The 15,677-nt window shown below is 38.4% G+C and overlaps 2 protein-coding genes across 2 annotated transcripts; both read right to left on the minus strand.

The window, feature by feature from the left end:
* Nucleotides 1-2,272: 2,272 nt before the first annotated feature.
* Nucleotides 2,273-3,073, minus strand: LOC141719832 (uncharacterized). Its single transcript, XM_074522202.1, has one exon. It carries the CDS (start codon nt 3,071-3,073, stop codon nt 2,273-2,275), a length of 801 nt encoding a protein of 266 aa, XP_074378303.1.
* A 2,530-nt stretch (nt 3,074-5,603) lies between these two features.
* LOC141721196 (B-box zinc finger protein 21-like) lies at nt 5,604-7,253 on the minus strand. The gene is made up of 3 exons (XM_074523976.1): nt 6,871-7,253; nt 6,276-6,758; nt 5,604-6,122 (listed from the first exon to the last, which is right to left on the minus strand). The coding sequence occupies exons 1-3, from the start codon at nt 7,054-7,056 to the stop codon at nt 5,817-5,819; spliced, it is 975 nt and encodes a 324-aa protein (XP_074380077.1). The 5' UTR covers nt 7,057-7,253; the 3' UTR covers nt 5,604-5,816.
* Nucleotides 7,254-15,677: the final 8,424 nt, after the last annotated feature.

Raw genomic sequence — 15,677 nt, forward strand, 5'->3', positions numbered from 1 at the left:
GGTTTCCTCGGGATCCGACCCTTTGGTCTTGAATTGGCATTCTGCCATAAAATCTGAGAGGACCTGAGCCTTTATGGCTGTTCGTGGTCTATATTCGATGTAGAATTGACTTAATTCGATGGTCCATGCGGCGATTCTTCCTGTCATATCAGGTTTGTGCAAGATTCTTTTGAGCGGTGCATTTGTCAATACATGTATTTCCCTTGCTTGGAAATAATTTCGGAGATTTCTGCTTGCAATGACCAAGGCGTACATGAGCTTTTCGACCTGAGGGTACCGAGTTTCAGCGTCGCGCAGTGAGTGACTAATGTAGTATACGGGGACCTCCCTCCCTTCGTCGAGCCGAACGAGGACGGCTGCAACTGTTTCATCGGACGCCGACAGATAAATGCGAAGAGCTTCGCCTGGGATTGGCCTAGTGAGGATGGGAGGGTTTGTTAAAAATGTTTTAAGTTCTGTGAAGCTGGATTTGCATTCATCATTCCAATCGAATGGAGTTGACCTTGAAGCCTTTTTTATGGTGGCGAAGAAAGGGAGACACCTTTTGGACGATTGAAGGATAAATCTTCGAAGGGCTGCCATGCACCCTGTTAGCTTTTGCAAGACTTTGATGGATTTTGGATCCTTCATTTCCAAGATGGCTTTTGTCTGTGTGGGGTCGGCCTCAATGCCTCGCTCGTGAACAGAAATCCCAGGAATTTGCCGAACGTAAGCCCGAATGAGCATTTGTTAGGGTTGAGATGCAAGTTATGCTTCCGGGCATTTTCAAAAGTCTCACGAAGATCAAGTGAGTGGTTAATGGCGAGTTTGGACTTGGTTATCATGTCGTCGACATAGATTAACATGTTTTTCCTATTTGTGAGCCAAAGATTGTGTCCATCATCTGTTGGAAGGTTGCGCCAGCATTAATCAATATGAAAGGCATGACTGGATACCCGAATACTCCTCTGTGAGTAATGAATTCTGTTTGTTCCCAGTCACGAGAATCCATTTTTATCTGATTGTACCCTGAAAACGCGTTCATAAAGGAAATGAGTTCGTTTCTTGCTGTAGAGTCGATCAGCTGATCGATATTTGGGAGTGGGTAGAAATCTTTGGGGCATGCTTTGTTAACGTCAGAATAGTCGACACACATTCGCCACTTTCCGTTGTGTTTCTTGACTAATATGACATTGGAGATCCATGTGGAGAACTGGACGGGCTCGATGAATTTAGCTTCGAGGAGTCGGTCAATTTCTTGATCGATAGCTGCCTTCTTTTCATCGGAAAATATTCGACGTTTCTGTCGTACTGGGATAATGTTTTTGTTGATGTGGAGGGAGTGGCGTGCGACAACCTCAGGAATTCCCGGCATGTCTTTCGGGTCCCAGGCGAAAATATCGGCGAATTCTCTAACAAGGTCAATGATCTCTTGTTTCAAATGTTCAGGGAGTCCTTTTCCCACCTTGGTTGTCTTTGATGGATTGTCGATGACCACTTCGATCTCTTCTGTCTCTTCTGCAGGGAAACATGAATTCTGACTTGTAGATTCAATTGAGTCGCGGGGGTCAATCTCGAGTACCTGGTTGACTCCTAGATCTTCCTCCCCCTTTTACTTTGGGGAAACTGTTGTTAGATAACATTTTCTCGCATTCGCTTGATCTCCAATCATTTCTCCGACCCCGAAGTCAGTGGGAAATTTCATCTTCAAATGGGAGATTGAAGTTTTTGCCTTTAGGGCTGTGATTGTAGTGCGGCCTAGGATAGCATTAAAGCTGGAAGAAGCACTGATCACATGAAATTTAACGACTTTCCAAACCTGACAAGGTGGTGAGCCAAAGAGAACTGGCATATCAATGGTTACTACCACATGGACCTCATTTCCGGTAAATCCGTACAACGGCGTTCGGGAGTTCTCGAGTCGTCGATCTCCGATGTCCATCCGCGAAAAGGCGTGGTGGTAGGGGACATCGACAGAACTTCCGTTGTCGACCAGCAACTTTTTCACAGTATTATTTCCTACTCGGGTTGTGATAACGAGAGCATCTTGATGACCCTCGATGAGACCCGGATGATAATCATCATCGGAGAAGGAAATGACTGGGGTCGGGTTCGCGCGAGGGCGTTTAACTGTCGGGGGATTGACATTGAAGACTTCTCGAGCGTACATTTTTCTGGAGTTGTGAGAGAATCCTCCAGAAGCTGCTCCCTCGAATATGACGTCAATGACTCGATCCTCTTGATCTTGATGGTGACGTCTAGGATTATCCTCTTATTGTACGTAATGTACTAACTATCCTCGACAAATCTTTCCTTCTATGAGGTTGCTAAGTTGAAAGCACTGTTCTGTGGTGTGACCGGTATCTTCATGATACTCACAATATCTGGAACTGGGGGGTCTCCCGGCCTTCATGGGCCTCGGTGGTCTGTAGTCCGGTTCTGTTTTTAGAACTGCCAGAATTGTTGTTTTCTCTGTGTTAAATTTAACGAATTCTTTTTCTGGTCGAGTGTGGGGCTGCCAGTCCCTTTCCCTTTTATCCCTCGGAAAGCGATCATCCATACGCGGTGGAGGTGATCGACGGCGCTCATGGCGTCTTTCTCGCGCGGGGGATCGCGGGCTATAACTACGACGGCGTTCATGCCTTGAAGAGCATCGTGGTGACTGAATGCAGCTCACTGCTTCTTGTAGCATCATACGATGTTCGATGATTTGGAATGCTGCTTGGAGAGTTTTTGGCCTTTTTTCAAAAATTTCTTCTAAGAATAATCCATGTCGTGACTTATCGATGCCTGTCGTTAAGAAGTTGACGGCCATTTGTTCAATTAAATCTGGAATCTCGGCGATCTCTTCCCTAAATCGGGTTAAAAAGCTGCGAAGGCTCTCACCTGAGCGCTGATGCATTGTCATCAAAGATGCTATGACCTTGATGCCTTTGTAATTACTGGAGAACCGGGCTTGGAACTTGCTTTTTAAGGTTGCCCATGAGTCAATGGATCGAGGCGGCAGATTGCTATACCATCGGAGTGCTGTGCCTTGAAGGCATGTAGAGAAAAACTGACAACGGGCGATTTCAGAGTGGCCGAAGAAAGCCATTCATCCGTCGAATGTGTTGAGAAATGCCAACGGGTCTAAAGATCCGTCGAAGTGATCGAGGGATGGGGTTTTTAATGTTTTGTCGATCCGTGCTTTCTCGAGGAGGAGGGATAAAGGGCTTTCAGAGACAGTTTCGAATCCCGATTGATTCCTCATGATGTTACGCATTTGGGCGATTTCTTCTCGCATTTTAGCAAATTCTTCATGTGATATGGACTCTGTGGATTCAGTTTGGTGTGAAACCTCGGCGGATGACACTGTCCGCTGTCGACGCTCATGTGGTTGTGAATAGGTCGACTCTGCCGATGGCTCGTATTCATACTCTGCATCATCGTCATCATCATAAAATTCTTCATCTTGCTCTTTGTTTTGTATCGTTGTTTGTTGGAGCTCTCGTCGGAGACGGTGAATTTCACACTTTCGCTCGAGTTTGGCTTGCAGCCTCCGAGTCTCGCGCTCTAGCAGCTCTAGTTCTTCGTCTGAATCAAATGGTTCTTCTGGTTCTTCCAGATTTTCTTGATTTTGAACTCTTAGCTTTTCTTTCTTTTCTAAATGTAGTCGCATGTCGCTTGAAAGAACTTTTTTACCTCTGGAGGTTTGTATTCTAAAACGCTGATCTGACACAGATTTTCTCTTTTTGTCTCTTTGACGTGTATCTTTCCAGCTCTCCGGTTGGTCCTCAGGAGGTCCTTCAGGTGGAGGAAACAAACATTTTGACTTTAACGCCGACTGCTTTGGAAGCTCACAGTCATCGAAGGCCGAGGGATCGGCGGCAGGTTCTGCCGTCAATTCTTTCACTTGTGTTGGTCCGGCTGTTCCCGGATCAAGCTCTTCTACAATCATTTTCTGGTTGGATCTGTTAAAGCAAAGCTCCTTCTAGCGTCAAATGATGTGCCAACAATATTATTATTATTATTAGACTATAATTTCAGGAGATGTTCTCTTTACTTTAATTTGCCAACCCCTTTCAGTGAGGTTGTTGTCTTCTATTTATACCAAGTCTCAAATGGGCTTTATCTTACAAATTGGGCCTTCTTGGACTTTATATTATGTTCCATAATTATTCTAACTATGATTTTTTTGGGCCCTCTTGTCTTGGTGCAACAATTCCTTTGGGCCCTCTTGTCTTGTCTTGGTCCAACATCATCATATTCCTAATATGCTAACAGTCAAACCAATTAAACGCAGCATTGAGAATTTCAAACTAATATTTTGCATTTAGGCTATTTTGCAATCTCAATACTTGAATTCATCTTCTGCTAGCTCCTCATTTCAAACTAATATTTTGCATTTAGGCTATTTTGCAATCTCATAAACCTGCATTCTATGATAACAAGTAGCTAGCATTGAGAATTTAATATCTAAAGTTACTGTAATCAAATTCAATTTATATGCAATTGATAAAACAAAAGGAATGTCAAAATCTAAGTACTGAACCATGCATGAATCCCTCCAATAATTTTCTGATTCATCTAAGATTCAAGCAAGTACACTACTTAAATTAGTGTGGTAAAAAGATTTTAGGTCATTCATGCTTCGAAGAATAATATTGAGGACAAAGAATCCTCGAAAGCTTTACAGATAAGTTCCTTCACGCAGAAATGGAATGTACATACAGATTAGCATGACCTTTCCTGGAAAACTTTACAGATAAGTTCCTTCACTCAGAAATTTAATGTACATACAGATTAGTAGGACCTCACTTATATAAGTAACATATCCAAAACTAAATAAGCAGCTATTGCTTTTATTTGCACCCTAAAACTACATTCAGAAAGCTTGCATCATGGATTCTTTGGAGTAAGAATAAATTCGTGTTTAATCCAAAAACGAATTCGAATTCGAAGTGGGCACAGTCAGGGGAATAAGCAACAAGGTGAGAGAAGAAACCGAATATCATACACATGACACATCATGTCTGGACGCTCAACATCAAGTGAATCAAATTAAGGCATAGATGGCCATGTATTAAACTTCTGCACTTCTAAAAGAAACAGAAATACTGGCCCAGGTAGCTACATTTACAGCTTCAACAGTTGATAGTCTTTGCCAAATTATTTATAGTCCTGTTCCATTGGCGATTGTCAATCATTAGAGTTCACAGATTTTGACTTTGCGTCGGTTCCTTTCATAATATTAAATTTCTGAGAAGTCCTCTATCAAGATTGTAAACAGGATTTTCCTTATGGTTCTGTACATCAATGTGAAACCAATAACCTTTCGTTTTCTTCATGCATATATTCTTGGGCTAGATACATGAATAATTGATAAATGCTTGTACCAACCATGCCTGGCTCTTAATCTTATGCTTGAAGGCTTATAACATTATTGATGAAATTGGAACATCACTTTTTTCAGAAGGAATTCCGGAATATAGACAATACAAGACTTATCCAATGACAATATCTGCTCATCCCATCTCTATCTATCATCTTTCCCATATGTTAAAAATGCGTATTAGCTTAACTAACTTGATCCTAAAAGAATGATCTGAGAAGGTAAAATCGCCTGATAATGCACTCACTCCAAGTACAAAGAAAACATTTCATTGGCTTGAACAATATATAGAAATATTTACAAAATTTAGGAAGGGTTACACAGCTTGGCCTGATAAAAGGAACAAAACAGACAAACTGATGAAAACTTTTAAAACCATTAGATTACATTTGAAAAGGGGGAAGCTGCAAAAAAGAGGGCTTCTAAATATGCTTAGCCAAATACCTTCTTATAGTTTTAAGTTCAACTAAAATAAGATTGTTTTGGATCTCTTAGAGACGATAGAAGAAGGATTGATTTCCGGTACTGTGAAGCCTCCGTCAATATCCCTCCGTTTTCTGATAGTTTTGATGTTGGTAGTAAAGATTGTATCCTTTGGCTCCTGGAAGCAAATTTCTCCACCAAAAGATATGTTTGAAGCAGAGTATAGTGGAGATGGTTGCATTTCAGGTGGAGCTTGAGGGACCCAAAATCCCATATTCTCGGTGGAAAAAGAACTCAAATTTCCCTCTAGATCATCATCCCAAAAGGGTAACACATCATTCTCGGAAGTCTGCACAATCAAAATAAAGAACCAACTTTCAACTAATCTTCAACGAAAGAAAAGAAAACAAGATCAACAAGGTTACATTTTAAGTTTGTTAGTTGGAACTCTGCAATTGATCATTACCATACCATTAAAAAGTTTACAGGAAAAAGTACAAACCTTGGAGAAACCATTAAAAGGGCTAGAAGAATTAGAGGAATCAAGAAAATCTTCAACATGCCAGCCCGGAATATTTTCCATCAAATATTCGGATATGCTACTCATCGATCCATTGCAACCCCCTCTACTAACAACCAGTTGAGGATTAACAGTGCCATTTGAAGTCTTCTTACAAACCCTTTCATTAACAGTACCTGTCAAAGCCTTGGCCTTGACAGGAATAGAAGGTGGACTGTTAATTTTATGGACACCGCAAACCGGTTTTTTAACAAACGTTTGAGAGTTGTTAAAATCTGGAACAATATTATGTTCTTCCTCTTGATTGGATGGGGTATATATAGCAGAAGTTGGAGAAAGCTTGATGCCAGTGAGTAGAAACCTATTATGATTTTTGGTGTGCTCATTTGCTTTGTGAATTGGAATATCGCAATCTTTGCATAGTATAGCTCTGTCTTGTTGACAAAACAAAAGCGCCTTCTTCTCCTACAATAAATGCAGTCAAACAATCATTTTAACCTGATAATATTATTTTTAGGAAAAAAATATACAAACCGAAAAATTTGTATTTGAACGAACGGAGTTTAAATATATGTACCTGGCAGATGTCACAGATGGGATATTGATTAGGAGAAGGTGCGAGGAGGGAGAAGCGTTGGTGTTTTTTGGCGAGCTTGTTAGCATGGTGAACGCGGTGGTCACAGCCGTCGCAAAGGGCGGCTTCATCGGCTACACAATACACCGTTGCTTCATCTTTACTACACACATCACACTGGATCTTCATATAATTTTTATTAGCTAGCTTTTAGAAACTTACAGTATAATGTGGACTAAGAAGGAAGAGGGTTATTAGAGAAGAGAGTGGAGCTGAAACTTTCAACTTTCAAGGGGTCGGAGGTGGCCTGTGTTGTTTATATTATGCTCGAAAACATTTTATTGTTTTTGGTAACGTGTTGTAGAAGCTGGGGTATAAATGGTCATCTAGTTGACTAATTAATTTGATTTGTATTTTTTTCTGCTTGTAATTGTTGTTTTTATATTGTTATTGATGGATAGTACTCCCTCCCCCAACCATTTATATACAAATGATTTGGGCACGGAGCATAAAAAATTCATTAAAATAATATTAGTTTTGGTAATGTGATGGGTTGAGAGAGAAAAAAAATATAATTTAGTGAGAAAAAATATAAAGTTGGGTAAAGCGGTGAGACCAATTAATATTTAATGAATAAAATGAGTGTAGTGGGAGAAAGTAGGGGATGTGGTTGATTTTTATATTATTAAATTTTTACTATTTTTAGTAAGTTTGAAATGTATAAAATTGAAAGGGCCATAAAAAAAATAGAGAAATGAATAGGAATAATATTTTTAGATAGCACAGATTCCCACTTGGTCATCAAGTGCTGCCTCTCCCGGCTCCACTACACCGTGCGGTACAAAGTCTGCAACCATGTGCAACTCGTGCACACGTTATGGGCACATATACAACGTCCTTTTAATAAAGAGTAAATTGCACTTTGAATACTAAGTTTGCTATATAAGCAGTTTGGGTATCGGAGGTTCATAACTAGCAAATTAAATATTAGACTTTCAAAAAGCATGCATGTACTCAAAGTTTCCTATACAAGTATTTAGGGCAGAGGAGGTTCATAATTAGCAAATAAATACTTCCTCCGTCCTCGTATGCATGTCCGTTTTGAAAAAAGTATTTGTCCAAAATTACTTGTTTATCTCTTATTTCAATATAAATTTAAGAGTAATCTTTCAAAATTATTCATATATCTATTATTCCCAATATTTGATTTTTTAAAACTCAACTTTATTCTCATTTTCAATGCAAATTAGGTTATTAGGTGGAAATTTTTATCCAACTAACATTTTACTTAATATACGTAATTTTTTAAATGGGAAGGAGTGAGTACGAGTGTTTCAAAAAATATGCATGCAATGTACTTATGTAAAAATGGATTTAACGCTATAAGCAACAATCTATAATTATTTTCTACGGTGTGCTTATAAGAACACAATAAGCACAAATTTTAATAATTTTGACTTATTTTTATTGATTTTCTATTTTAATTGATTTTCACTTATTAACAGTGATGAACTCCCTGTATTTATAACAATTACACTAATTAAAATATTTCAAATTTATAAATTTTAATGCTTAGTATGTGTTTATGGGCACACACTAGACAAATCGATTAATAAAACAGAATAATGACCCCATCTTTTTCAAAATTGTATGTGGGTGTAAAAAAAGAAAAGCGCCATTAAGTATACCCCAAATATATTATTGTGAATCTCATACTTTACAATTTTAAAATAAACAGAATTAGAGGATAATGCAAGAAAGTCACAGTTGTGGATAAGACCTTCATGGATGTTGTAAATTGTTGAGTTTATTAATGAAAATTGCCTTTGTAATAACAGATTTGAATGACTTGAAAAACACTGCTTGATTATATTGGTCATTGCAAGTAAATGGGTTGATAATACATTAATGTGAGTTCATTATTTAAACAACACTTCATACCTTCTACTTCATACCTTCTGCGTTTACGGAACAAAAATAATTAAATTTATATAATTTTGAATTTTCGGTATATTCATCATGACTGGTTGGAACAAATTTTTTTATGCACCGTAAGGCTGTGTTTGACAGGGGCAATAGACAAGCTGTTGTTTCTTGTATCATGAAAAATCATACTGGTCATTCGGTTAGGGGGAATGCTGGTATGATGGGCTTGATGCTTCCGGAATGTGTTACTGCATGAATTTAAACATGTAAGAATAAGGAACACAGATCTTTTCAAAACTCACTTAATTTTGTATTAAAATTAAGAATGTTTTGCTACAAAATTTATATGCTCTTTGATTTTAAAGAGCTTAGCTTCTCCTTCACAGTGTTACAAGAAATTTGATCTAAATTGTTACAATTGCCTAAGGACCATTGTTAACTACTTTTTGTAGACTTGTCAATCCAACTGTTTGAATTGTTTGTTGATTGTTTATCTTGGATATTGAACTGATCTGCAACTTTGTATTTTGAGATTGTACCTCGAGATCTCCAGTTTAGGTCTATAGAACACTTGACATCTCGATAAATATATTGGCTTATCGAGATCTCTAGTACTCTATATTTAGTTTGGCTTGTAGAGGTCTTTGATAAGTGGATTTTATATCCACTTGGAACGCTTTATTACAAGCTTAAATTGGTGTTTTGGACTCAAGTTGTTGGTATTTTGATGTGTTTTTGTGTTATTGCATTTCAGGTATCAGTTATATGAAGAAAAGAGCCTTTAAAGGAAATATGATGAAAAGTGATCAGAATTGGAAGCCAATGCCATTGTCAAGTTGTAGAGAATCTCAATAGCTTCGCGTGGGCAGTTGATTCGCCTAATTCTGACGAATAGAACTCAAGTTATGGTCAAAACAAGATTCATCAGAATATTTTCCCAGTCAGTAGCTGAGCGGCCGCTCAGGGCGCGGCTGGTCGCTGATTTCGCTGAAAAAACCTTTTTTGAGTGGAATTTGACGATTTTAAGGGTCCAGGTCCACTAGGGGCGTATATATACTTAAAAAAAAGGGTTTTCATCATCCGGGAAGATTGGGATACCAAGGAGAAGGCCTAGAAGCACAGAACAACTCCGAAAAAGAAGATCTTGTTTTCAACTTGTGATTCTTTGAATTAGTTGTAACTTTGGATGCTCGTTTTCGTTCTTGTTGAACCTAGATCTCGTTTGTTCGTACTTTGATTATTATTTAGTTTATTAAGACCTTGTTTTATACCATGCTTTCATTGGAACCCATGGTGATGATGAGTTCAATTATGGGCTAGTCGTTGTCATGGGTTTCTAGCGGATTTACTTATGGATTTCAATAATTAATTGTTTCGATATCTTGGTGTGTGGTGATTGTATGATATCCTAGTATTGGTTGTGTTTATTCGTCTTATGTGTGTAGCTAACATATAAGATAGCGTGTTAATCTCTATTGAAGCGACAGTGAATATAGAGGTTTAGAACTTGCCATGCTAGTATAGGTTCATGTATGTGTATGCATGATTCGTAGGTAACTCTAACCGTTTGACTTGCCCTATGTAATCATGATAGATAACTTGTTCTTAAACCGTTATGTTGTCTAATTCTATAGACATATAGGGTCTCAATATAATTGGTGCCTATTCAGCTTCTATCTCTTTTGTGGATGTCTGGTAGAATGGTACTCGTGCAACGAAAGTTGGCGTTTATCAGTTTCGTGTTATCTGATTAGTGTCATCACCATCACATGCTAAGGTTAAGAACAATGACTTTGAATGAAGTATTTAATGAAGTTAGAATCCCATGTTTGTCATATATAGTAATTCAACCTCAATTCTCTTAGTTAATGTTATTTAGTATAATCTCTTAGTTTAATAAAAACCCAATTTGTTATTTGTCTTAGCATTGAGCGATAACCATACATTGTTGCATAGGTGCATAAATTGAACTTAACATAAACCAGTCTCTGTGGGAACAAATTTGATTTATATCTTATACTACTTGCGAACGCGTATACTTGTGTGAATATTAGCGCGTGTTTTCGCCCTAACAGTCTCCAGTTCTCTATAAGAGAATTTTGGCTTGTCTAGATCTCCTGCCTTCACATCTTCACTTTGACTTATCGATAACTCTTAGTTCTCTAGTAGCTTCTTGACTTGTCGATATCTCAGAGTTCTCTAATCAAATTTAACTTGTCGATATTTTGGAGTTCTCTAGTCAAAATTTAACTTGTCGATGTCTCTGAGTTCTCTACTGAATTTTGACTTATCGATATCTCTGAGTTCTCTAGTAGACTTAGACTTTTCGATAACTCAGAGTTCTCTAATGAATGTAGACTTGTCAATAACTCTGAGTTCTCTAGTGAAGAAATGACTTGTCGATATCTCGAATCTTCATGTCTTCAATTTGGCTTGTCGATATCTCTGAGTTCTCTAGTAGGTTTCATGACTTCTCGATAAGCCATTCTGGAGTTCTCGAATGACTTCCCTATAACATTAAATCTGTAACTTGTAGAGATCTTGACAAAGAGTATTTTTCCTAAAACAAATTTATTCAACTCCAAGCTTCTTCATAATTCTTCTGAGGCATGATCTTCTTGATCTTCTTCCAGATAGAATTCTTAGGCTTGACACTGTTTATAAAAAAAGGCTCCAATCTGCTCATTTGACATGTTTACAGACTTTAAATGTTACAAGTACAAAATACAGATTAAGATAATAATACAACTTACTTAGGGTTGACAAAATGTTTGTCTTGTTAAAGTGCAGGCATGTCTTTTACAACAATCTCCCCAAATTTGTGAGAAGATTGCTTAACACAAATTTATGCATGTTAACAAGACTAACCCCAAGTTTGAAATGAAGGAGAATAAAATTAATATATATAGCTTGATAAAATTATAATTTGTACAACATAAGATTCACAAGGTTCAATGATTACAAGACTCAGGTAAAGACAGTTTTTACATCTGCTTCTTCTCTAAGTTTATCCTTCAAATGGTCAAGAATTTCAAGTTCTTCTATGATAAGTGTTCCACTTAGAGCTTCTACAAGTTTTTGTCTTGCTGCCTTAGGATAACCTTGGTCCAGAACCTCTAGGCAAAATCTTGAGAATCCACCAGCTCTGATGTTTAGAAATCTCCCATCTTTAGAAATTCTGCTCATTCCTTTTGCATTCAACTCTTCTGATATTTTTATGTACATGTCTATTTCTTCATCATGCATCCTTCTTTCTTCAGCTTCACCCTCTTCTCTTTTCTTTGTTTCCTCCCTTTCAATCAACCATTCAGCTAGAAATGATCTCCATGCCCTTGTAGCAGTATCCTTGCCTTTTATCAAACTTATCACTCTCTTAATTTCTGTGGGAGCCAAAGAATCCATTAAACTTTTATCTATAAGAGTGAATGTACCATCTTCAAAATAAATTCTAACTTCTCTCAAGGATACAATCCAGACTTTAATAATTTCCTCAGCTAGATATTGGAAATGGTCTTCATCTGAGATGCACCAATTTAGAGGCAGAAAGTCAGATTCCTTAAAGCAATTACAGATGGCCCTTTCAGTGACTTCTCTTTTCTTTGTAAGCTTAACTTTCTTATGTTTTCTCCCAACAGATTTGAGCTTGAATTTTAGTGAAGGCTTGGATAAAGGTAGGGTTGTCATTTTCTTGAGATTGGTGTGGCTTGAGGTGATTGGAATTTTTAGGAAAGAGTTGGCTGTTTGTATAGAAATTTTGGCTTAGATGTTTGGGAAGGTTTGATGTTCGAGATAGTTGATATTGTAGGTTGAGCTGAGGGTTGAGTTGGTTGTGTTTGGATTTTTAGGGTTGTTTGAGTTTCTGAATCATCATGAGGCTTTCTACTCTTCCTCTCACCTCTTCTCTTCTTTTCTTAATCTTTCTTGTCATCCTCCTTCTTCTTCTCTCCACCCTTGCTCCCAGATGGCTTACTGGACTGACTAGGGTTTAGCTGAGGTTTGAGTTGGTTGTGTTTGGATTTTTATGGTTGTTTGAGTTTCTGAATCATCATGAGACTTTCTACTCTTCCTCTCACCTCTTATCTTCTTTTTTTCATCTTTTTTATCATCCTCCTTCTTCTTCTCTCCACCCTTTCTCCCAGATGGCTTACTGGACTGACTAGGATTTGAGCCAAAAGGATTTTGATCATTCTTCTTCTGCTCATCATCATCCAAGTCATTCTTGTTCAACTGTGTTTTGGGCAAGTTGGCTTCTACATTTTCCAGATATCTCCTCAGTAGCTTTATCATTTCCATATCATCATTGTTCTTATTTTTCTTAGCTTTTAAGCTAGTTCCTAGGATCATGATAAGCTTATTGTTGCTCATGACACAGTGTTTGGGGATATTGAAATGTCTGAATTGTCTGGTGGTTGGACAGATCTATGTTATATCCTTGCTTGGCTGTAGATATGCTTTAGGAAAGGCAGCTACTTGAGCATCTCTTAGTGTAGTTAATAGCATGGTATCTTCACGAGTTATAACTCTAACTAATAAAGATATCTAACTCAGATGCCCTCCTTGAGACAAGGCAATTGAGGGACACTTACATACATCTGTCTGTCCCTGGGTCATTTGCATTAACCACTATCTTCTCTTCCAGAAAGTTGTTCTTATTGACCTTGATCACTCTTATAAAATTGATTGTCTTGTCCAGGGCCTTTTCATATGTGAAGTGATTGTTGTTGAGAGAAGCTTTTAAGGCTTTGAGTAGTTCTTCAAACTCTATACTCTGACTAGGTCCTTCAGCAGACCTAATAAGTCTCTCCATGTCAAGATCAACTTCTTTAGATTTCTTTTCAGCACCCTGGACTTTCTGTTGAGATGACCTTGATCGTGTCAACATAGCCTCTATCTCCCCCTTATTCTTGTTTACAGGCATTAGAAGGGGAGTAGGAATTTCAGGCCTTACTTGTTCAGGCAGAGAAGGTAGTGGTATGTTGAGTTTACCCATGATGGCTCCCAAAGCTATAGAATTCTGCATTTGAAGATACTTATGGGAGTCCACTAGGGTTTGGATATCTGTTTGTTGGCTCTTGACAAGAGATGTCAAGGCTTAAACTTGTGCAGTGAGAGAAGAGTTGGAGTCTTGCAATGCTGTGATTTGACCTTGTAGAGACTGAATTTGCAGATTTGTTGAAGTGGATCCAGGCTGATAAGAGCTGCTAGATGTGCCAAAGTGTTCTTCTACAACCTATTTGATCCCTTCCATTAGCAAAGATAAAGGCTTATATCTGCTCTGGTGAAGTTGATCCAGCTGGACCTTGGTCTCATTTGAGTGAGTAATTTGTTGCTGGATCACTGTATGAAGATTGGTGAAAGATAGTTTGAGGTTTTTGACTTCCTTCTCAATAGAGGCAAGATCCATCCTAGCCATTTGCTCAGTAAAATGCTTGAATTTCTTAGAGATCTGCTCTTGAGATGGTATGATATTGTCCATATTCTCATTCACCAATTTTCTTATTCTGTCTTCATGGCCAGTAAGCTTGATTTCAAGAGCTTTACCAAACAGATGAAATTCTTTGAGCTGAGCTTTGTATACATCTATAATGGCATCATAGACAGCTTCTAGACTCAAGTCTTTTGCATTGCTGCCCAGAATAGTAACATACTCTTCTCTAAATCTGGCCAGAACTTGATTCATCTCCAAGGCAAAATCATCAGACAGCTTTCTATCTGGCTCAGCATCATTGACAATTTTCTCCTTTTGCTCTTCAACCTCTTCATTGTAAGCAAGCATGATAGCTTGATAGTCCTGGTTACTCATATTTGAAGTCAGGAGATGTTGTGAGATGTTGGTCAGTCCAGATATCCGCTCTACTAGTAGATCATCTAGAGAAGTTGGTTGAGAAGCAGATTCTTGTAGCCACTGAGAGAGTATGTGAGGTTGTTGAGGTTGTAATCAGAAACACCTGTGACCGAGGTCACAGTTTGACTTACAGATTGCTCTGTGGCTTTGACAGTGTGTTGTCCTCCACTTGTAATGGGAACCTCCAATTAAATTGGAGGGGATTTGACTGGGTTATTTTCATGTACACCAGCCTCAAACTCTTGTGTATCTTGTAACACACTGGCACTTGAATGTGCTATGCTTGCCTCCCCTATGATAGGATCATGGGAAATTGTACTCCTAGCTTCAACTACAAAGGCAATTTCTGTTAGGGTTGTGAGGGGAGTTGTCCCTACATGAGGAACCTCCAATGGAATTGGAGAGGATTTGGATAGCTCCCCCTGAGGAGTACTATCCTCAAACCTTTCAGTCTGTGAAGACTGTTTTGCACATGAAGGTGCATTAGAAGTATCAATGGGTTTTTCAGTAAATACTGATGAATCCCCCATATTTGTGATGGTGTGATCAAGGTCTACCCCAGAATGTAGCCTCTCACCATCTAAATGAAGTGTCTGGGTGGTGGCCAAAGCTTCTTGAGCTAAGTCACTTGATTTTTGGTGCACTTGAGAAGTGGATTCAAGTGGAATTGGAAGAGAATAAATTTTAGATAGAAGAGATTGTTGCTCAGTTGTGAGTGTTGGCAGCTCCCCCTCAGTAGATGAGGGAGCTTCAAGGGATGTGTCCTCACAGTGTGTGCATTTCTTATTTCTCCTATCATACACTTGAATTGCTTCTTGTGCAGGTTGTGCAGACTTACTTCTAGTTGTTTTTACAAATGCATCATGTTGGGAGGATACAGAGGTGGCTAGAGTGGTCAGCTCAGTTTGTTTACTCCTTTTGGATCTTTTGACCAGAGGTGTCTCTTTTTCAGCTATCTCCTCACCACTCTTAGTTACCACAGTTAAGCTTGCCCCCTTTCTCTTTTTACTGACCTCATCCTTTTGAGAAGATGAGGTAG

Source organism: Apium graveolens, chromosome 4 (assembly GCF_009905375.1).
Source record: "Apium graveolens cultivar Ventura chromosome 4, ASM990537v1, whole genome shotgun sequence".
NCBI classification, from domain to species: domain Eukaryota; kingdom Viridiplantae; phylum Streptophyta; class Magnoliopsida; order Apiales; family Apiaceae; genus Apium; species Apium graveolens.